This window comes from Staurois parvus, unplaced genomic scaffold, assembly GCF_062004578.1.
Source record: "Staurois parvus isolate SC_StPar_1 unplaced genomic scaffold, SC_StPar_1.0 ptg000066l, whole genome shotgun sequence".
Taxonomy (NCBI): Eukaryota; Metazoa; Chordata; class Amphibia; order Anura; family Ranidae; genus Staurois; species Staurois parvus.
The window spans coordinates 10,848,855-10,871,934 of record NW_028317862.1 but is presented as its reverse complement, the minus strand read 5'-3'; the positions used below and the strand labels follow the sequence as shown (position 1 = coordinate 10,871,934).

The following is a 23,080-nucleotide window of genomic DNA, read 5'->3' as shown; positions in this document are numbered from 1 at the left end:
AGGTTTACATTTTTTTTTACAAAAATAACAAACATGTTTATATTTACCTGTTCTGTAAACTGATTTTGCACAGAGCAGCCCGGATCCTCCTCTTCTCGGGTCCCCCACCGGCGCTCCTGGCCCCTCCCTCCCTTTTGGTGCTACCATACAGCAAGCAGCTTGGGCACTCCCCAACTCATACATGGAGCCATGGCTTGGTCCCGCCCCCCCTCTTCTCATTGGCTCACTGGCTGTGATTGACAGGAGCTATAATAATTGAGGGTGCAGGGTGTGCGCATAGTAGGAAGAAGACCTGGACAGGATATTTTCTTGCAAAGGCAGTGAATAGGACTGCCCAATGAATATTATTGGAAGGGGGAGGAAGGAAATATTTGGTGGGTGGTACTCAAGGAGGTGGTAAAATATTTTAACCACTTGCCTACCGGGTACTTTTACCCCCTTCCTGTCCAGGCCAATTTTCACCTTTCAGCGCTGTTGCTCTTTGAATGACAATTGCGCAGTCATGCAACACTGTACCCATATGACATTTTTATCATTTTCTCACACAAATAGAGCTTTCTTTTGGTAGTAATCGCCACTGGGTTTTTAATTTTTTGTACTATAAACAAAAAAAGAGCAAACAATTTGAAAAAAATAAGTGTTTCTTTATTATAAAATTTTGCAAGCAGGTAAATTTTCTCCTTCACTGATGTGCATTGATGAGGCTGCACTGATAGGCAGAACTAAAATGTTGGCTATACGAGCGCTAGGGTAACATAAAATGTTAGGTATACAGTCAGCCGCCAGCATATAAAGGAAATACCTGAATCCTCTAGTATATAGTGCAAAAATTGAAAAAAATGCAGCGCTTCATATTAGGAATAAACATGACATAAGATGGAAATAAAAAGATGAATAAAAGTCTTAAGAAGTGCAACGTGGTATTCGTGATTCCTTAGATGGTTATTTGAAATGACGTGACTTCCGTGGATCATGGAAAGTGAGTATATAATGTACTAACCAGATAGCACATATTAATGTGCGTTGGAGTGAATAAGACCTACTCCGAAGGTACTCTGGAGACCGGAACTCTGCACAAAGGTGATGTCGTCAGGTGGGGTAGAGTCACCAGATGTCATCCGACCAGCGCAGGTATCCTCATTCCAGTATAATGTATTATTGCCACATAAGGTGCATCGTGCGATATGGACTTCGGCCACCAGGGGGATCATGCACATGGGTGTACGTATCCTACCATGGATCACCTTAATGGGGGGTGGGGGGCTCGCAGGTTCCAAAAAAATGAGCCCAGAGAAAAAGAAAACTCCAATAGTGTAGTATTTATCCCTTTGATAATGAGTGTGTACTCGAAACACGTCTGGGAGACCCCCCTGTACATGGATCCATGACCTATATGCTACCTTACCATATCTGGATGTAAGTGTTAGTTGCTTTCTTGCTTCCACAATTTTATTCCTGTTTTTAATTGTTACTCCTGCTGTTACAATAAATACTACACTATTGGAGTTTTCTTTTTCTCTGGGCTCATATCCATATCAAGTCCATATCGCACGATGCACCTTATGTGGCAATAATACATTATACTGGAATGAGGATACCTGCGCTGGTCGGATGACATCTGGTGACTCTACCCCACCTGATGACATCACCTTTGTGCAGAGTTCCGGTCTCCAGAGTACCTTCGGAGTAGGTCTTATTCACTCCAACGCACAATAATATGTGCTATCTGGTTAGTACATTATATACTCACTTTCCATGATCCACGGAAGTCACGTCATTTCAAATAACCATCTAAGGAATCACGAATACCACGTTGCACTTCTTAAGACTTTTATTCATCTTTTTATTTCCATCTTATGTCATGTTTATTCCTAATATGAAGCGCTGCATTATTTCAATTTTTGCACTTGATAGGCAGAACTGATGGGCACTGATATGCATCACTGATGGGCACTGATAGACTGCACTGATAAGGCGGCACTGGTGGGAATTGACTGATGATGCTGCACTGATGGACACTGATAGGCAGCAATGATGGGCACTAATAGGCAGCACTGACTGATGGCACTGACTAACGACACTTACTGGCAGCACTGATGGGAGGCACTGATAGGTGGCACTGATGGGCGGCACTAATGGGCACTGATGGGTGCCACTGCTGGGCACTTTTGGGACTGCACTGATAATCAGGGCACTAATAATCAGTGCCCTGATTATCAGTGCAGCTGTCTTCTGTGACACTTGATGGTTATTGGCAGTACTTACAGGAAAGTGCTGTACAGTACAGGAAAGTGCTGCTGATAACTGCCAACTGTATTTGCTTTGTGATCAGCTGTGTCATTGGACACAGCTGATCACGTGGTAAAGGCTGCTGTGATTGGCCTTTTACCTTGTCATGTGAGCAGCTGTGTCCATAGGACACAGCGATCACAGACAGCGCCAGGTGCATGCCATGGGGGGAGCGTGAGTTCTGGGAGGACATCATATGACACCTTCCCAGAACTGGATAGCAGCGCTGTAGCTGTCATTCGGCTATAGCGCGGTTGAAAATTGGTTAAAGGACAACTTAACTAAAGGTGAAGTTGTCCTTTAAAGAGACATTGGCATTGATTTATTAAAGCTTGTTCACTTAAGCATTGACAAAAAAACCTGGAAGCTGATTGGTTTGTCTGCAGAGCTGCACCAGATTTTGTAAACTCCAGTTGTTGTAAATCAACCCCAATGTCATTGGAGAAAACCCAGATTGTGGCATATACAGTATCAGTTACAGGCATTTACAGCTGTTTGCATACATCTGCAATAGCCCTACAAACGGCAGAATGTCAGGCTGTTCTGACCTGATAGTGCTGGTTTCCCACCCCATTCCTTCCTCCTACACACTCCTATTGCCCAGCAAGGCTGCCCATAATAAAGATGGGTCAAGAGGAATATGAAGGTTGAATGCATTTGGCCATCACGGGAGTGAGCTTGCTGCAGATATGTGCAGACACCATTTAGTACCTGCTATTTAATTAAGTCAGCAGTTTGGTTTTGATTTCTCCTATTACCACTCTATGAGTTATTTCATAATGTTCATAGAAACTGTTTGTGATGCAGCCACCATTGAAGTGGATCTAATGTTTACTCCTAAAAGGATAAATACAGGAAAAGCTACAGACTTATGGCAGATCTGCCAAACTTAATTTCACTTTGTCTCCCTTCTGCACTGCGTTCTCTGCAGAACTTGTGTATAGACACCTTAATGGCCAGCTCACACCACATGCAGTCCAGTGCGTTTTTTTTCTGCATGAAAAATGCATTGATAGTAGGTTACATGGTTTCCAATGGCATAGTTCACATCAGTGTGATCAGTTCCAGTGTGTTTCTCTTCCAGAAAAAAAGTAGAACATGCTGCATTTTTTTCTACACTGAACTGTACTGAAATGCAGTAAAACACATCAAAAACGCTCCAAAAATGCACCAGAACGCACCTAAAAGTACTAAAAATGCACCGAAATGCACGTATCCTTATTTAAATTGAAGAAAAACAGAGGGGAAAACATTAACTGGAACGCATCAAAAACGCACTGGAATACATCAAAAACATGTCAAAACCACGCATACAGAAACGCATCCGGACTGCATTTATATGGCGTCAAACCAACCCTACAGGAGAAGTACAGCCAAAGCTCTGGTTGTACTTCTGTGAATCACATGAGTGCAGTTGGTTCTGAACCCCTTTTCCGTGACCCATTTTCAGCTTACAGCGGACTGAAGCCTGCTGCTGGCTCATATCACTCAGCCGTTCCAGGCTGGAGAAAGACCCCAACTTTAAAGTCAGGGTCCACCCCAGAACCTGGAGCAGCACCTGGCTCAGCCTCTCAGCAAACCTGCTCCCTCCCCCTCCATAGCCCAGCGATCATGAGCGGGGGGGGGGGGCAGAGCCGCCAGCGGTGACTGACAATCACTGCTCTCTGCTCAGAGAGGCTGTGACAACTCAGCGGTCATGTGATCGCAGAGTTCTCATCCTTAGAGCCAGCGGGGGACAGATGCAGCATCCATCTAGGTAAGTGTACTTTGGAAAAAAAAAAAAAAACCTCACACTTCTCTTTGAAGAAACAAATGACAACCCATTCTGCATGATTAACCTACACCAGCTATATTCAGAACAGCTGTAGATGTTTCACAGATCATAGACACCTAACTGTTCCTCTGAAGGTCAACGTGGATAGTATAATTAGAATGAAATGAGGTGATCACATATTCAGGTTTGGAAGGTAAATGAATAATGGAAAATAATGATCTGTATCTGTAAAGGATCAGAGGAGGCTATCTCTTTCCACAAGAGATAAGGTGCCAATGCACAGAATAGGCAGAATTGATTGTGTGGCTGTATTCAGAAAGACAGCACTGTCTAATAATAGGGATACAAACAGTAACATTTATGTAGATGCAATAAACACAAGTTTATACAGGCACACTGACATTATTTTAAAGTGCACCTGTCATAAGAGAAACATAGAGGCTGTTATTGCTGACCTCTCCTGCAGAGGCCAGTTGCATGGCTGTTGTGCTAAGGTTTTTGGCTTCAATATTATTCCTTGATATTCATTTCCTGCAAGTTTGTTCCTGATTTGTGATTTGGAGTAAGGCCTTGTTCACCAAGGGCCGTAAAATATACCAGTGTGAGGGCCGTGTTTTGCCTGCACGTTATGTACAGGTGTTCTGTGCTTCTCCCAAATGAGAGAGAGAAAAAGAGAGAGGAAAAAAAAAGAGAGAAAGAAAGAAAGAAAGAGGGATAGAGAAATAAAGAGAGGAGGGAGAGGGAGAGAGAGAGGGAGGAGAGAGAGGGAGGCAGTGGGAGAGAGGGGGGGAGGGGGGGAGAGAAGGAGAGAGAGGGAGGCAGTGGGAGAGAGGGGGGAGAGGGAGGGAGAGAGGGGGGAGGGAGAGGGAGGGAGAAAGTTGTAGAGAGACAGAGGGAGAGAGAGAAGGAAAGAAGGAGAGATACAGAGAGAGGGAAGGAGAGAGAGTCATAGGGAGGGGGAGAGGGAGGGAGAGAGAGGGGGAGAGAGGGAGGGAGAGAGAGGGAGGGAAGGAGAGGGAGGGGGAGAAAGGGAGGGAAGGAGAGGGAGGGAGAGAGAGAGAGGGAGGAAAGGAGAGAGGGAGGGAGAGTGATCGAGAGAGGGGGAGAAAGAGAGATTGAGAGGGAGGGAAAGACAGAGGGAGAGAGAGAGAGAGAGAGAGAGAGATGCTGTACAATTGTTACCCTCACCTCACAGTCATAGAGAAGGATGAGCTCCCAGGATCCACTCCTCCAGCCTCTTCTTAAACTCCTGTCATAGTAGCTGTACTGTGCCTGGATGTCTGCTCTCCGGCTCCTTGGTGATCTCGCTGGAAGCAGACCCAGAGGGAGGTAGGGTGCAGCTGGAGCATGGGGCGGCCATGGGGGCAAAAAATCACCAATCACCCAGGGGGAGAGAAGTGGAGGACAAGTGACAGCTGGGCGGTTGTCAGCGGAGGTGTAAGCAAAGGATCAGGGAGAGATCAGCAGATATTGTGTGTTGGAGTTCCCGCACTTCACCAATGTGTGTATGTGAGCTCTCCCCGCTCTCTGCTGTGGTCAACTGTCTGCTATCAGATGATCACCCCTCGCCTGGCTGCCTGCCCTGTCTCTCCACTCTCCCTGAAAGTCAGCCCTGGCGCCAGCCCTGGTCACCTGCTACATGAGTCCCTTCTTCCAGGGGAGGGGGGCGTTGCCCCCCCCCTTAAAAATGCCGCCCTAGGCAAACACCTTGTGTTCCTCATGGTAAATACACCCCTGGTTGTGGGTGTATTTTCCAGAATACAGACAGTGTGAGTTTGGGGACACGCACCTAAACACACCCACACAGACCTCAAATTGGGAGCAATTCAGCTTCTACAGCCAAATTGTGTCCAGGTAGCTGCTGCATTCCAATTGGCATGAATGGGACTGCTTGCACACTCAGCAGTGTAAGCTTAATGGATTGGTTTGTGTTTCATAAATAATAAACATGTTATACTTACATTCTTGGCACAATGAAATTGCACAGAGTGGCCCTTACCTTCTCTCCTGGGGTCCCCCGCTGGCACTGTCCACTTCTTCTCTTCCCAGTAAGCTGTGTACTATGGAGACACTCATGAGGGTTCATTCCCGAGCTGGGCTATGTGCGTGCATAGACACACACAGCACGGTTCAGCCCCACCCTCCGCTCCCTCCTCAAAGCATTTGATTGATAACAGCAGGATCCAATGGCTGGATGTGTCCTGTGTGAAGAGGGAGAGAGAGCAGCACTGTTGCAGATGGGCACAGCTCTGGATCTAAATAGGAGCCAGGTAAGTATTTAGGGGGGCGGGGGAGTTGATCATGGAAGGTTTTCTTTACCTTAATGCAGAAAATACATAAAGGTAAAAACCCTCATGCCTTTAGAACCACTATAAGTATACCCATGTGACGAGGCCTAAACCAGACACAGCAGGCAACTAAGATTTTTAGATAGAGGTGAGCAATGGCAGCCTTTATATTTCTCTGCTGACACTTTATATTTTAATGTCAAACTTCAGGCACTTATAAAAGACACAGATTGATGCAGGTAAGTATTCATTAATGAGGAAAAGAATGGGGAGAGGCGCCAAGCCACCAATAGTGTAGCAAATTTTAATAAATAAAAAAGGGTATAAAATGCAATAATTATGCACTCACAGGCATCGCGGGTAAAGAGTACGGAATCAAGCTCCAAATGGTGACATCTGTCTAGAGTCCAGCCCACATCACTGCCACTGTCAGGATCACTGTAAAGCTGAATCAGGGATCAGGGATCCAAGCAAGCTGATGGGGAGCCCCTGCTGGAGACCAGATCTGTCAGAGAGCTGTCCAATGAACTGTCAAATGTCCAGGGTGCTGTGACCAATCAGAACCAATTTCGGTGGCCTCTGAAATGCTTTCTCATTGGTCACAGCACCCTGGATGTTTGACAGCTCATTGGACAGCTCTCTGACAGATCTGGTCTCCAGCAGGGGCTCCCTGGTGACTTGCTTGGATCCCTGATTCAGCTTTACTGTGCTCCTGACAGTGGCAGTGATGTGGACTAAACACAGGATTGATGTCTTTATTTGGAGCTTGATTCAATGCTCATTACCAGCGATGTCTGTGAGTGCATAATTATTGCATTTTATACCCTTCTTTATTTAATAAAATTTGCTACACTATTGACGGCTTGGCACCTCTCTCCCCATCCTTTTTCTCTTTTGTAGCACTTGGGTTCCCAGCCCACTCAGAAGGCAGCCTTCCCCAGCCAGCTGTGTTAGCAACAAAGTAATTAATTACTACCTTACCTCCAGAATTATATTGTGTATGTATAAATATATATATATATATTATATACTTTTTTATGCATATATTTTAAATGCATATACCATTACACACAAATTGTTGATGGTTTTATTATCTAAATGCAGTTTTGTAGATCCACATGCTGATGATTTCCAATTATTGTAAGTCCCCTATACACTATCCAATCAAGATTGCATGAGATTGCATGAGATCTAGCAAGTGCAGCGCAGTGTATTGATGTTTTCTCAAGCATTCGTTATAAATTCTTCAAATGCAGTTGGGTATCTTCTGCAGTCCTCTATACAGCAGCACCCAGACTAAGACAGGGAAAGGCAGGGCTGTGCAGAGTGAACAGAGGGATGACCCCATTAGTCTGCTGCTGCTCTTTTACTGTCCAGTCAGCAGGTAAGACGTGGACGCCACTGCTTTCCTTACTGTAAGTGGTCATTCACCTGTGCTGTGTGGTAGGGCTTTGTAAAGCTCAATGGATGGAAAAAAATACAAACCATTTGGCAGGTAAATCCACTTACACATATGCATTTTATGTGTATTTAGTTATGTTTTCCTGGAGTTCAGCGTTAAGTTATAGGCACAGTTCACCATGTAAAGATTGTACTATACATGTAATTAAAGATGTGGTATCTAACTAGTTATATTCAACAAAAACATCTTAACTGGAAGTGAAGGCGAGAGTGTGATTAAGCAACATCTGTAAATCACGTTTGTCCCTTCCTTGAAGGAGACTTTCATGTTATTTTCAGTGCATATATTTTTGTCCTCTGAATATGTATTTTTGTATAACCATTTCTGAACACTTTTGAAAGACTGCTAAACTGTAATAATTTTTGTAGATATTGCCTAAATTTAATTTTTCCTCCCAATCTGGCTTCCTGCTGTTTACATCTAGGCATAATACCCTAGACAGCTGTAGATCTGTGATAGTGCTGGGCAATTTACATATTTAATGAGAGCTATTTTGCATATCTGGAACACTATCTCTTTTACTTATCCCAACAAGTGCACAGAAAAATGATGGTATAAAATGTTACAGTAACCCATAGAAATCAGAAATAATCTCTTAATCATCCAATAGTAAATTCAAATCTGATTGGTTGATGTTTTCACTTAACTTTGTAGCAACAGTGCACCCAAAAATACACACCTATCTCTAAGTCCAATGGGTGCATGGTTTAGGTGGCAACAGAACAATCAAATGTATTCAGCACTATATGTATCAAACTGCAGAAGCATTTGAGCTTATTTTTTGCCTGTTCAATTAAAGTGACTTGCTTTAACAAACTTTAACCATACTATAACTGCAAAGGAGTAAGTGAATACTTTCCTCTCCTACTGCCCTACCCTGCTGGATGCTCTTTGAATGCAGTGTAGTCCCCAGCTGAAGTCTCTTCTGAAACTGACACTGCTGAGATTGTCCACCTCCTGTGTCTCCTCTAGTGTTTGGTGTCTTCTCCAGTTAACCTCCACATGATTATGGGAAACAAAGAGCTCATCTGTCTTTTAGGTCTGAAGATAATAACCACCCTTCTAGAATTAAACAATGCCATCCAAGCAAAAAGTGGAGTACGCTTTGCTAGGAGGGAAGAGGGAGGTCAGGCCGGTGTAGCACAGTGTCACTTAAATAGAATGTCTCAAATTTGACAATACAGCTCATGCTCTTAGCTGTGGGCCTGGGAAACCAAACAGAAACAGTTAGCTCTGAATAATTCCTATTTGTTTTAAACAAAAGCATTTAAAAAATCTCTTAACATCCATCAAGCTGACTCATGAATGGGTTATTTCATGAATGATAGATCTTCTTAAAGGTAAAGAGGATGTCTACTGGTGAAGAGCATGATAGTTTAAACTATGGAACTAAATACTGGTAGTAACATTTGACTTTACATCAATAAAATGGTGACAGAGGAACGGCTGCATATGCTAAGCTGGCCATAGACAGTTCTTATCTCTGCCAGTTCAGCCGGGACTGGCCAAGATTTGATCCATCTACGGGCAGGCTGATTGTATCCAAGCTGATCCATCGATCAACTTAGATACAACCAGAATGTCAGATTTCTAGCATGCCATTATTGCTAAAGCTGCTAGCAATAATCATTGTGTCCTCCCATGCTTGCAGGAAAGAAGTTTGCATCATCTATGGGCTGCCTATGGCATAGCACTCATTAGTTACAGTATTTAGCTCATGTTTAAGGCTTGGTTCGCACTGATGCGGTGCGGAATTTGCAGCTTTTTTTGTGCGAATTCCACACCACATCAGAATCGCACCCCTTTCATGCGAACCGCTGTGGGTGTGTATGTTAACAACACCACTAAATCAGTCCACAAAACGCGGTACGATGTGCAGAATCAGATCTCATAGGCGTGAATACCCATGCGATCCGATTCTAGTGCGGACCAAAAAAAAGGGTCCTGCACCTTTTTAGTGCGGGTGTGGTGCGATTGGAGCCATACAAAATGTATGGCTCCAATTGCACCGCACACAAACCACATGTGATTTGCACAAGAATGCGGTGCGGTTCTTGTGCGAATCACATGCGATATACCGCACTGCATATATAGAGTTGGCAAACCTAAAGGGTAATCAGATCCTTTAGATCCACACAACAGGCAGAGAAGGAATGTATGGTCTTATGTTACATTTTCTTATTTCATACTAAAGATAACTAGACAGAAAGAGAAAATAATATTTCATGTATATATTACCTGAATATATTTCGATAATGGTTTAAAGGTCCACTTAGGGCTCCAGGTTGTGAAAATATATAAAGGTAAGCTTCCATATCTTCCTCTGTGAACCTACAACTTTGTTTCCTGATGCCAGTTGCATCACTGGTGAAAAGATCTTTAAGGATCTAGAAAAAAGTCAAAACACAGAAACAATATCAAGTCGCAAACAGATACACAAGGACCAGACACCCTCTTTGTAAATATACATGTATATATCTATATATGCAATTCTATGTAACAATTACTTTATATGAGGAATCTACACCTTCGAAGGATTAGTTCACCTTTACCAAAAACTGACCTTTCAGGTAAGGATCATGTATAGAAAAAAAAACTGCAGCTTTGACTAAAGTTGGATAATTCCCTTGTTATCGGTATAGGCCATTTATGTATAATTTGAAGCCTGGCCAAAAAACTCCCAGGAATGGCATAATCTTGCCTTGCTGCTAGGACATTGCAAGGACATTTGAAGCCATTACGGCTCACCTCCACCATCACAGGAGCAATGGGGTGGGTGGGGGGTTAAGAGGATGTGTGCTGGGGGGGGCTTTAGGAGGGGAAAGGTTTTGAAATCCGACCCCCCTACCCAACCTTTTAGCACTCTTCTAGTCTCCCCTCCCAAGGTGCCCCCTAACACACATTCTTTCCCCTCCCCTGAATCAAAGCCATGCCAACTGCCCCAGAGGGGACAATCACAGTGTCCGGGACCCCTGACACCCCAAGAGAGATGCGGGGCAATTGCCCTGGGCCCATGCTAGCGTGTCCCTAACCCACAAGTTAGTGGAGCCTAATGTCTTGAACTTCTCACTGGGCTCCAGGACTCAGCCCAGAGTTGGGGGGCACCGGGATTTTGTTCAAATCTCTGGGAAGGTCCCACCAAAGCTGTGATAGTTGGGAGGTATGGATTCATACTGGGGGGGAGGAGGATTTGTTTTTGGTGGGGGAGGGTTTGTACTGGGAAAGGGGATTTGGGTGGGAGCATTTCTGATAGAACTGGAGAGAGGACTTGTCCTGGTGTGGGGGATTTGGAGGAAGGAGGATTTGTGCTGGAGAGGATTGGAGGGGAAATAATTTGTGCCGGGATGGAGGGGTATTGTGCTGGGAGAAGAGATTTGGGGGTTTAGGAGGACTTGTGCTGGAGAAGACTGGGGGGAATATTTATTTGAAGATGCAGAGAGAATGTGCTGGAAGGGGGGATTTCAGGAAAAGGATTTGTGCTATGAAGTTCTGATGCTGCGGAAGAGGGGTTTCTGATGGGATTGGGGAGTTGGGGGTAGATTTGTGCCAGAAGTGGGGAGAGGATTTTTGCTTGCTGGGATGGGGATTTGGGGGGGGGGGGGTGTTCTGGTATGGGGAAGGAGGATTTGTGCTAGGAGTAGATTGAGAATGCAGATTAGTACTTGATTATTTTTTGTACTCTCCTTAACCCTACACTGTGTGTTACAAACCTTGACTCCTTCACTCCTTTTGTTTTATACTCCTGATTCCTACTATGCATTACACACTCCTGTCCCCTGCATTCTGTGCACAACATACTCCTGACTCTCTGCATTCTCTGCATATCATGCCTGTTCCCTGCATGCAGTGCATCACATACTCCTGTCACCTGCATTCTGTGCATTACTTATTCCTGGACTCTGCTCTCTGTGTGTCATGTACACCTAAACCCAGCATTGACATTACATACTCCCGATCCTTCAACACATTGCATTGCACAACCCCTGCAACCTACCTGCCTTACAGACTCCGGCACTATATACATAATACTGAACATTATATACTTCTCTACAAAGTGTTCATTCAACAGCTCCTGGTTGCGGTGCAGTCCCTGACTATATAGGCTGAGGTTGAGGTAGGCTCAGACAAAGTGTTAGCTCTCTGTATATTTTCAGAGTGTGCAAAACCATATGTAATGAAAGCTTTTCTTTTTGCAATGATTGTGCTGAAGTCTCTGGGTATGTATAGGTACAAGGAAGCCCAGGTTTTGTTTAGCTAGGCCCTTAAGCCCCTCACTCTTAACAGTTTGACCACACTCACTTTTTGCCGCAGCGCGCTATGTGCACCACAGGTCACTGCCTCCCTAAAGTGTACCACATTCTGAAGTTCAAAAGTAGGGAGATATACATTAGGCAACAACTGATTCCCCCACCAAACCCTATGAAAAGACATTAATAAATAAACTGTTAACATACCAGTCAGTTGGAGCTTAGAGCTTAATTCTCTAAGTTAAACAGCTCACCTATTAAGCTTCTAAGACTAGACTTCAAATTTAATCGGATTTCTATGAATCGGCCAAAATTCAAGCCATGGGTGGCTCTGCCAACACCCCCAGCTCAACAAACTTCAGTTTGGAAATCAAAGGTGCCCAGAACGAAAAAAAAGGTGGTCAAACGTGACTGCACCCCTACCTGTCAGAATACAGCCGGAAGCAGGAGATTCTTCTGTTTAGCATGGATGGGGGAATCTTCAGAACGAGCTGAATCTTTACATGTATGGCCAGCTTTAGGGTAAGAAGCAAATAGCATGTTTAAAGCTGAAGTCTAGGTATGAATACAAGGCGCTCTCTGATTGAATGAGATAGAGAGGCAGGGGTAAGTCACAATCTCCATCTCCCCCAATCATAGAACACCTTCTACCCTGTTTCCCCTAAAATAAGACCTACCCCGAAAATAAGACCTAGTGCTATTTTTGGGAATTGCTAAAGTATAGGACCTACCCTGAAAATAAGACCTAGCTGTGATCAGGGCTTTTTTTCAGCCGGAACATGGCGGAACGCCATTCCGCCACCTCCGCCACGGGCCTTGCGCACACCCATATCTACTGTCTCTTATAAACACAGAAGCGCGGCTGAAGTGACAGCACCATCCGCTCCCACAGAACCTCCCTACCTCTGTACTCACTGTGGGACAGGGAAGGAACAGATATCTGCGGGTGCAGTATGCAGTGTGTTTAGGGGTGGGGCATCTCCTCCTGCAGCCTAATGCATGTAAGCCGATGCCACAGGGGTGATCACCAGCAAGTGGGGAAGAGGTGGAGCAGTGAGTAAGTGCGCTTGGTGCACTGTGTGGGAAGATAGGACCCGAAACAGGAGGTACTATAGAGAGGGGCCAGATGCTGACAGCTGTGTTTTGCAAAGCTAGCTAACTATATGAGGGCAGTGGGGGGGGGGGGGGATGTGTAAAGGTGAGCTGCAGTCAGGTGTTGCAGAGGTAAATTGAGTCAGGTGAGTTGCAGATAGGATGCATAGATGAGCTGCGGCTGGGGGGGTGCAGAACTGAGCTGAGTTGCAACCCACCTTTGCACTTCCCAGCCACAGCTCGGCTCTGCACCCCCCTGCCACAGCTCACCTCTACATTCCCTGCAACTCACCTCTACACCCTGTCTGTGGCTCATATCTGCACCCTGTCTGAAACTCACCTGTCAAGCCATCCCTGAAACACCTGACTGCAGCTCACAACTGTCATCAACCGGCCCTCTCCATGGTAACCCTCATCCACAACTGCCTGCAGCTCACTTCTGCACCCCTTGTCCACACATGGACATTTAAAAAATAAAACATACCCCGAAAATAAGACCTAGTGTGTTTTTTGAGCCAAAAAAATATGACAGTGTCTTATTTTCGGGGAAACATTGAAAAAATATAAGACGCTCTGTGAATGGCCGCAATGCCAAGCAAGTGACCCCCTGTACTCTATATGTAGAAGGAAAGTTCTTCGGCACAGGACCTGGAATATTCCGTGATCACTGTAGTAGTTGCAACTACTACAGTGATAGTCACCTTTCACAGTGGTCCCTCAGGTATGAGATAGGAATACTGACAAGTTGGGCCAACGTAACTATGCAATAAAGATCATATCTAGACTTCAGCTTTAATCATGCAAATAGGGCTGTGTTTTAGATCCCAAACAGATCCTTTACCAAGTCTAGTCTTTTATATATTTAAAATACACACACGCTTATGCAGAGTCAAAAGAGAAAATCAACAAGCCATTAATAAGCTAAAAAAGAGTGGACCTGAGAGAAGCTTTTGAGCACAAAACACATGGCAGAGAGCTCAGAGTTTGCATTGATTATTACTAGTTCCCAAAAAATAATATAAACAGAAAGGGCCTGATTGAAAAAGGTCATTAGAACAAAGGCAAGATCAAATGTGGTTTATTCTCAAATACAAACTTAACAAAAATTAGGTTAAACTCTAGTCAAAACATTTTTCAGTTTCTGGATATGTTGTATAATGCCGAGAACCTCTGGCAAGCTTTTATTGCAGTTTGTGTCCCCACGGGGAATTTTCCTCAAACGTTTGGGGGATGATTCACTAAAACCAAGACTTTTTACTTTGCAAGGGATGTTGCATGGGAATTTTCTCCAGAGCTTAGTGAATGAGTTAAAGCTCTGTAGATTTCTATCATCCAATCATGTACAAGTAAAATGTTGGGCAGCACAGTGGCTAAATGGTTAGCACTTCCACCTGGCAGTACTGGGGTTGCTGGTTCAAATCCCAGCCATGACACCTCCTGCCTGGAGTTTGCATGTTCTCCCTGTGCCTGTGTGGGTTTCCTCCAGGTACTCCAGTTTCCTTCCAAACACATGCTGGTAGGTTAATTGGATCCTGTCTAAATTGGCTCTTGTATATGAACGTGAGTTAGGGACCTTAGATTGTATGCCCATTGATGTGAATGATGATGTGAATGTACAATATGTATGTAAAGTGCTGTGTAAATTGACAGCACTATATAAGTACCTGAAATAAATAAATAAATGTTGCTTTTTTGATTTTCCTTGCATGTGATTCGGTATTCTTTGCAAATTGAAATTTCACCACATTAACTAACCTCTAGGAAAAATTCTCATGCAAAGTGCAACTTCCCTTGCAAAATGAACAGCCTATTTGCCGTTAGTAAATCAACCCTGTGGATTCTAAACTTCATAAAGGATCCAAAACACTGACACTGTTCATGATGGAATAAAAGATCTGTTTTGTCTGCATCATCAAAGCCCTCAGTGCCAACTTACCTTCAATGCTGAACACCATGTTATAGGAAAATATTGTCAGGCTGAAGAAGAACTTTTTAAAGAAATATGTCGGACATGCTGCATCAGCAGAACACTTTCAAAATGTGCTTTCTTTCTTAAAACAAATTTAGTTCATTGCTGAAAAGTGATTGCCCACCTAGCAAATACTCCACTTTAAGTCCTCATGCACACTGGACATTTTTACAGCGGCTGTTTTTGGCTTTTGCCATTTTTTATATAGCCAGTAAACTCCCCAGCATGTTATCCTATGCGTCCATGCACACATAGACTGTAATCAGAGTTTTTTGACAGGGGCATTTTTTGGCTGGAAAAAACCTGAGAACTAGTGGGTTTCTAGAGAAGTTTTTTAGCTGTAAAAACGCTCTAATGCTGAAAAACGTGGCAAAACATGGTAAAACGCTGTAAATCGTGGCAAACCAGCGCTTTTGGACTTTTTTTGAGAGTGGTAAACAAAACCACTAAAAACTGCAAATGCAAAAAAAGTGAAAAAACGCGGCAAAACGCTGCTAAACGTTAATGCAAAAATGCTAAAAAAACTGAAAAACGCACGTTTTTTAATGTGACTTTACACAGCTAACGCTACCACCGTTATTAAAACACCCAGTGTGCATGGAGCTTCTTCATACTATATAACACAATGTTGCAATCAAAGTTTATGAGTACAGACTATAAAATATATTGTATGTTTCAAATCAAGATTTCCATTTTAAATTGGCTTAACAGGCAAAAAACTCTAAACACATTTGGAAAGCAGCCGCACTTACATGAGGTACACTTATTTATATTTTTCAGCCTCTAAAGGGGGTGGTCAACTTTAAGATGACCCTTCTTAATTCAATTAGCCCTATGTGCGCAATATGGAGTGCATGACCTCCTTCAATACAGATGACTGAAAACATGCCCCATTCTGTGCTGAGGAACCAAACTTATCTGTATTTGCATATAGTTGGGCAGATATGAAGGATTCTACTAGCTACACATGGAAAGATCAGCTCATAAGATGGCACTTGAAGTAGAACTAAAGGCAACATTTTTTTCCACTTTGGTTATAGTAAGGGAGGATTATAACCCCAGTCAGTATTTTTTTTCCAAAGCAATAGGAGATCCCTCCAAAGTGAGTGAATCTCTGGTTGCCACCAGGATCAAAAGGTGTCTCCACTGGAAGATTTCCTCTTTATTTCTGTTCTGGTGACAACCCAAATTGTTGGATTTTCTTTCACTTTAACGCTCAGTGATAATAATACAAAATTTCAGGTGCATTAATCCCTCTCCACTCGATTCAAAACCCCCAAAATTTTTTGGAATAGCAAATATGGTAATCAGCAGAGATATTTAAAAAATATATTTGATCAATATCCTAACCATAGGATGCTAATTTGATGTGGGATTTTCTTGATATATATGCGAGGGACGTTCGAGTCAAACCGGAACTTTTAATTTCACAGGTATAAAAAGGGATGCTAGCATGGCGGTACTACACATAGTAGTAAGTGTGTCCTATTACTGATAGGCGGCACACATGTAGGGGGCCAGTCCAGAGACCATTAATCAATATGGCAGACAACAGTATAAGTGCATGCATGGGACAGCGTGTGGTGATGAACAAAGGCATAACGCCTGTGGAAATCTACAAAAGACTTCAAGCACAGTACAGTGATGAGATGCTTAATGGCATTAAGATATTTGAATGGTGTACATGTTTCAAAGATGGCTGTACGTCCATCAATAGCGATCCCGGTCGTAGTGGTTCCCAGCCCACAGCAGTCATTCCTGTGAACAGTCAGCACGTGGAATGCCTAATCCTGGATAATTGACACATAACCTGTCATGAAACTACACAAGAGATGAATCTTACTGTGGGAACGCTGAACACAATCATGACTAAGTGAAGCAGGCTGTCCTAGGATGGTTCAGGCATACTGACAAATCTTTCTATGCTGAAGCTTTCCAGGCATTAGTTACATGTTGGGATAAGTGTATCAGTGTAGCAGGGGAGTATGTTAAAAAGTAACTGCAGCTTACACTCCTTGAAATTAGTCTTTTTATTATATAAACTCAAAAGTCCCGGTTTGACTTCAATGCTCAATATACAGTCATGGCCGAAATTGTTGGCACCCTTGATATTTCTCCAGGAAATCATGTATTTCTCACGAAACGTATTGCATTAACACATTTTCTGCTATACACATGTTTATTCCCTTTGTGTGTATTGGGACAAAACAAAAAAAGGGAGGAAAGAAAGCAAATTCGACATAATGTCACACAAACCTCCAAAAATGGGCTGGACAAAAGTATTGGCACCCTTTCACAACTGCGGATAAATAAGAATGTTACAAGCATGTGATGCTCCTGTAAACTCACCTGGGGCAAGTAACAGGTGTGGGCAATATAGAAATCACACCTGAAAGCAGATAAAAAGGAGAGACGTTCACTTAACCTTTGCATTGTGTGTCTGTCTGTGCCACACTAAGCATGGACAACAGAAAGAGGAGACGAGAACTGTCTGAGGACCTGAGAACCAAAATTGTGGCAAAATATCAACAATCTCAAGGTTACAAGTCCATCTCCAGAGAACTAGATTTGCCTTTGTCCACAGTGCGCAACATTATCAAGAAGTTTGCAACCCATGGCACTGTAGCTAATCTCCCTGGTCGTGGACGGATGAGGAAAATTGATGAAAGATTGCAACGCAGAATAGTCCGGATGGTGGATAAGCAGCCCCAAACATGTTCCAAAGACATTCAAGCTGTCCTGCAGGCTCAGGGAGCATCAGTGTCAGCGCGAACTATCCGTCGACATTTAAATGAAATGAAACGCTATGGCAGGAGACCCAGGAGGACCCCACTGCTGACACAGAGACATAAAAAAGCAAGACTACAGTTTGCCAAAATGTACTTGAGTAAGCCAAAAGCCTTCTGGGAAAACGTCTTGTGGACAGATGAGACCAAGATAGAGCTTTTCGGTAAAGCACATCATTCTACTGTTTACCGAAAACGGAATGAGGCCTACAAAGAACAAAACACAGTACCTACGGTAAAATATGGTGGAGGTTCAATGATGTTTTGGGGTTGTTTTGCTGCCTCTGGCACTGGGTGCCTTGACTGTGTGCAAGGCATCATGAAATCTGAGGATTACCAAAGGATTTTGGGTCGCACTGTAGGGCCCAGTGTCAGAAAGCTGGGTTTGCGTCCAAGATCCTGGGTCTTCCAGCAGGACAATGACCCCAAACATACGTCAAAAAGCACTCAGAAATGGATGGCAAAGAAGCGCTGGAGAGTTCTGAAGTGGCCAGCAATGAGCCCAGATCTAAATCCCATTGAACACCTGTGGAGAGATCTTAAAATTGCTGTTGGGAAAAGGTGTCCTTCCAATAAGAGAGACCTGGAGCTGTTTGCAAAGGAAGAGTGGTCCAAAATTCCGGGTGAGAGGTGTCAGAAGCTTATTGATGGTTATAGGAAGCGACTGATTTCAGTTATGTTTTCCAAAGGGTGTGCAACCAAATATTAAGTTAAGGGTGCCAATACTTTTGTCCAGCCCATTTTTGGGGTTTTGTGTGACATTATGTCATATTTGCTTTTCTGCCTCTGTTTTATATTTGTTCCAATACATACAAAGGGAATAAACATGTGTATAGCAAAACATGTGTTAATGCAATACCTTTTTTGTGTGAAATACTTGATTTTCAGGAAAAATATCAAGGGTGCCAACAATTTCGGCCATGACTGTATATATATATATAATTGAACCAATTGCACAGTTGCATTATAATCCTATGGTTCTTCCTTGTAAGGGTACCATAACCTTTATTTATTAGAGCTAAATGTCAAGCACTGATAGTAATTGGGAGGTTTATGCACAGGGACACAGATTAAGGAAGGATCTCCAAAAGTTACAACCCCCTTTCACTTTTAAATCAAGACAGCTTTCAAAAGGCAAAACAAATGAGACATGCGCTAATTTTCCATTTCTCTATCATTCATTGAGGAACACATCTTCAGATTAAGCAATTTAGGCTTCATGCATTCCAGCCATCCTGGACTTAAAGGCTCTCAACACCTTCATGTGTCCTCAGAAATTTGGGATTGAGTGCATTTGGTCAGTTATGGACTCCCTCCATCAAGGGGAGCCAATAAATGACTGAATAGACTCCATTCGGAATTTGTGAGGATGAACAAAGGTGTTGAGAGCCTTCAAGTCCAGGATGGGTTAAATGTCACATTTTGGCTTTGGAGATGTATACAGATTGGTGTAAAAATTCTTCAAATCTAGGTTGCTTATTTTGAAGTTGTGTCCATCAATGGACTTTAAGAAAAGGACCTTACAGTGAATACAAAATTCATAATTTTCATTGTGATAACAAACAATTCACTATGAAACTGTAAAATAAAAATAATGCAAAGGGGTTGTTATAATGGCCACGTCATGCCCAAAGCACATTACGTATAACTTAAGTGAGCTGTAAAATGGATATGGAATGCTGATTCTTTTTTACATCTTTTTTTTGTTAGACTGATTTAAGTGTGATAACGTCGATAAATGACATCTGTAATGTAACAGTCTAGGTCAGCTCACCTTGTAATCATTTACAGTATACATGAGTTCGGGGAACCAAGGCATTTGGAAAAAGAAGTAGTAACCAGATTTAATCAATTGTGAAGGGTTTCGTAGAATATATTCTGAAATAAAAATGCCCATGAATTATTTTCTAAACCACTATTGAAAATATTAATTCAAAATATAAAAACTGGGTGGAAGAATATTATCTATGAAGGGTAGGGCCAGGATAATGTATCAAACAACAAAACAATGTTAAGGCATAATGAAGACGTTGGACTAATAAAACTTTAATATACAGTACAGCAAGTTTCCCTTCTCATTCAGTACTCAGAACGCAAACACCAAGAAACAGGAATAGTACATGTAAGATGATGATCTCATGATGAAGCAAAGTGTACTATGAACAATATATTAGATTGTAAGCTTCGAGGAGCAGGGCCCTCCTAACCCTCTTGTATTGAACTATATTCTTGCTGTATTGTCTCCCTTTATATTGTAAAGTACTGAGCAAACTGTTGGCGCTGTATAAATGCTGTATAATAATAATAATTATAATATGGCCTACACAGAATTTCACTTTTTTATATGCATGGACTTCGCATTCAATACAGAAACTCTAATTATGATCCAGTTTTTAATCACACATGGATTTTACAACAGTCTTTCTCAGTAAATGGCGATCAAGACACTGGCATTTTTAGGTAAAATAAAATTTCAATAAAGTAACTTTATTCTAACTTGAGAAAATATAATATATATCTGTTAACAAAATTTTGAACATTTATGATGAAATAATTGATAATAAATAAACTTTTTTCATGAAAACAATTTAAATTATGTTTTCATTCCTCCCACTATCGGACATATTAAATAAACCAATGCAATGACTTAGTACAAAATGCATAGCAGATAATCAGGATACAGTTGCTTACTGCTCTTTGTTCAATGCTCTTTGCATAGAGTTACTGAATAACTTGTCTATCAATACATATTGCTAATTTTTGTCCAAGTTGGGAACATTAGCATTATCCATAGCCTTTGTAGTGTCTCATATACTATACATTCATGAGACGTTAAGTATGCAGTGGCAATACCCATCTGCACATGATCCTGACAGCTATACATAACACAGGAAAGAACTCTGTGCCCATCCATAAACACCACCATATGAATTTCAAACCAAACAAGCAAGTAAAATTTCAGAGTTCTACAAATGGCCACACTCTGATCTTGCCAACCATGACATTCAATAATCAACTTTACTACGACTGCTGTCAGCAATTAACTGACCTTATGCTAATCACATCACAAATCCAGCCTACTATGTCCAGAGACAGTAAAATAAAAGAGGGATACGCTGTCAAATTATCACTTAAAATAGTAGCATGGGCTGACTCAACATTACAAACTGCCAAAAAAAAGAGAGAAATTGCTACCAGTACACTGAAGATACTTATCAAAATAATATAAAATGTGTAAGGGACAGTTCACATCAGTGCAGGGGTGTCCCTAGGGTTGGTGTCACATGATGCGATAACACCTGGTGACACCCCCTCCAACGATCCCCGCAGAATGGATCGGATATGCGGATTTAGCATAATGGATCGGATAGTGTTTTCCTCCGTTCAAAAAAATGGATGTCAACGGATGTGGACATTAACAGATGCAAACAGATGATCATTTGTTTAGATCCGCTTGTCCATATAAATACATGGGTGTCTGTTTTTCATTTGTAAATGGACAGATGAAAAGCAGACATACGTAATGCCTGTGTGAAAGAGCCATTAACCTCCCTGGATGTATTCTTGAGTGTAGCTCGGTGTAAAGTTTCAGCACCACAAGCGGTAACCCCCGAGCTACACTCGGGAATACCCTGCAGCGCTGCTCCGGGATCTCTTCTTCACTTACCTTGTCCTTCGCTCCCGCGATGTCCCCCCTGCAGTGTCCCCGGCAATGTCCTCCGGCCGATGCCGGCATCCGTCTTCTGGGTTCCGTTCCCTGCGACGTCGGGACATATGGGGATGGAACAGCAGGAAATTTAAAAATGTGAAAAAGTGACATTCACTAAATACACTAAAATCACATAGTAAAACATTACTGTATCAAAGCATTTCACATACATTTTGTCCCTAGTGCTTTGTCCTGTGCCCTGCCTGCATTTTTACTGTTCTTTCTGCCTGGAAACTGAGAAATGTCCATGGCGTCCAAAAAGCGTCCCTTTAGGTCAAAAGAGGTTTTAGACCAGCTAGAGCACAGCGATAGTAAATTACAATCACTTGCAGAATTGAGTGATAATGATTTGTGGGGAAATTCATCATCAGACACTGAAAACGATTTTAAAACTTTGCTCAGTGATGTGCGAACTTGGCGCTCTATTTCAAATTTCAGTGTTTTTGGTTTGATTATATTATTGAATTAAATGTATTATTATATTATTATTTTTTATTAGTTATTATATTATAATTTATGATTTCATGTTTCAAATTTTAACATACCCGGGATGTTTACTAGACTCTTGTTCAGACAGATTTCAGTGAGTTATTCCTAAAAATTACAGGCCTACAATAAAAAAAATACATATTTCCATGCAAAAAAAATGTACCGCTTTGAGCACAGAAATACTGACATAATCAGACCGCTAGGGAGGCTACAGTATAAAATCTTTCAATGTCAGCTCCCCCCAGTCCCCCTTTGAATACTTACCTAATCTTGATCCAGCACTACGCATGTTTACAGCAGCGCTGATCTTCTCTCCCCTCTCTCACTAGAGGCTCAGCAACAGTGAGAAGGGAGCGGGGGGCAGAGCTGTGTTTGTCAATAGATGTACACACGCAGCACAGCTCAGTATTGAGCCCACACAAGTGCTCCCATAGCAAGAGGCTTGCTATGGGGGGCATTCAGAAGGCAGGAAGAGATAGGAACATTGGCGGGGGACCCCAGAAAAGGGATCTAGGCTGCTCTGTACAAAACCATTGCACAAAGCAGGTAAGTATAACATGTTTGTTATTTTAGAAAAAAACAAACTTTAGAATCACTATAAATAAAATATGTAAGGGCCAGGGGCAGACTGACAATAGGGGATCATGGGGCCCCTGTGTCCTTGCCCAAAGTCAAAAAAGCCTATGAAAAAGGTACCAAGGGCATCTCATGGGGCCCCCTACTGACCCCGGGCCCTCGGGCAGTGCCCAAGTTTCCAAATGGTCAGTCCGCCGCTGGTAAGGGCTAAACCTGCATATACATGTATACTTGCATTTCCCTTTCAAAAGAGACAGAGTTTATCTGCTAATCTGGGAGCTGCATCTTCCTTGCTCTCATGTCTCCATATAATCAATACTTACACTATTATATGGGATAAGGTTGAAAGAAAAAGCGTTTCAGCTGGAGGCCAGTGCAATTTCATCAGCATGACCAATA

General features: G+C 42.6%; 1 protein-coding gene across 1 annotated transcript in view; it reads right to left on the bottom strand.

Moving 5' to 3' along the window:
- The window catches only part of EPHX4 (epoxide hydrolase 4), a 118,070-nt gene that overhangs the window by 2,588 nt on the left and 92,402 nt on the right, over positions 1-23,080 (bottom strand). The window contains exons 5-6 of the mRNA XM_089668934.1: positions 19,682-19,785; positions 10,052-10,200 (exon numbers count right to left, since the gene is read on the bottom strand). Coding sequence (XP_089525060.1) covers positions 10,052-10,200; positions 19,682-19,785 — 253 coding nt within the window. The remainder of the gene's footprint in view (positions 1-10,051; positions 10,201-19,681; positions 19,786-23,080) is intronic.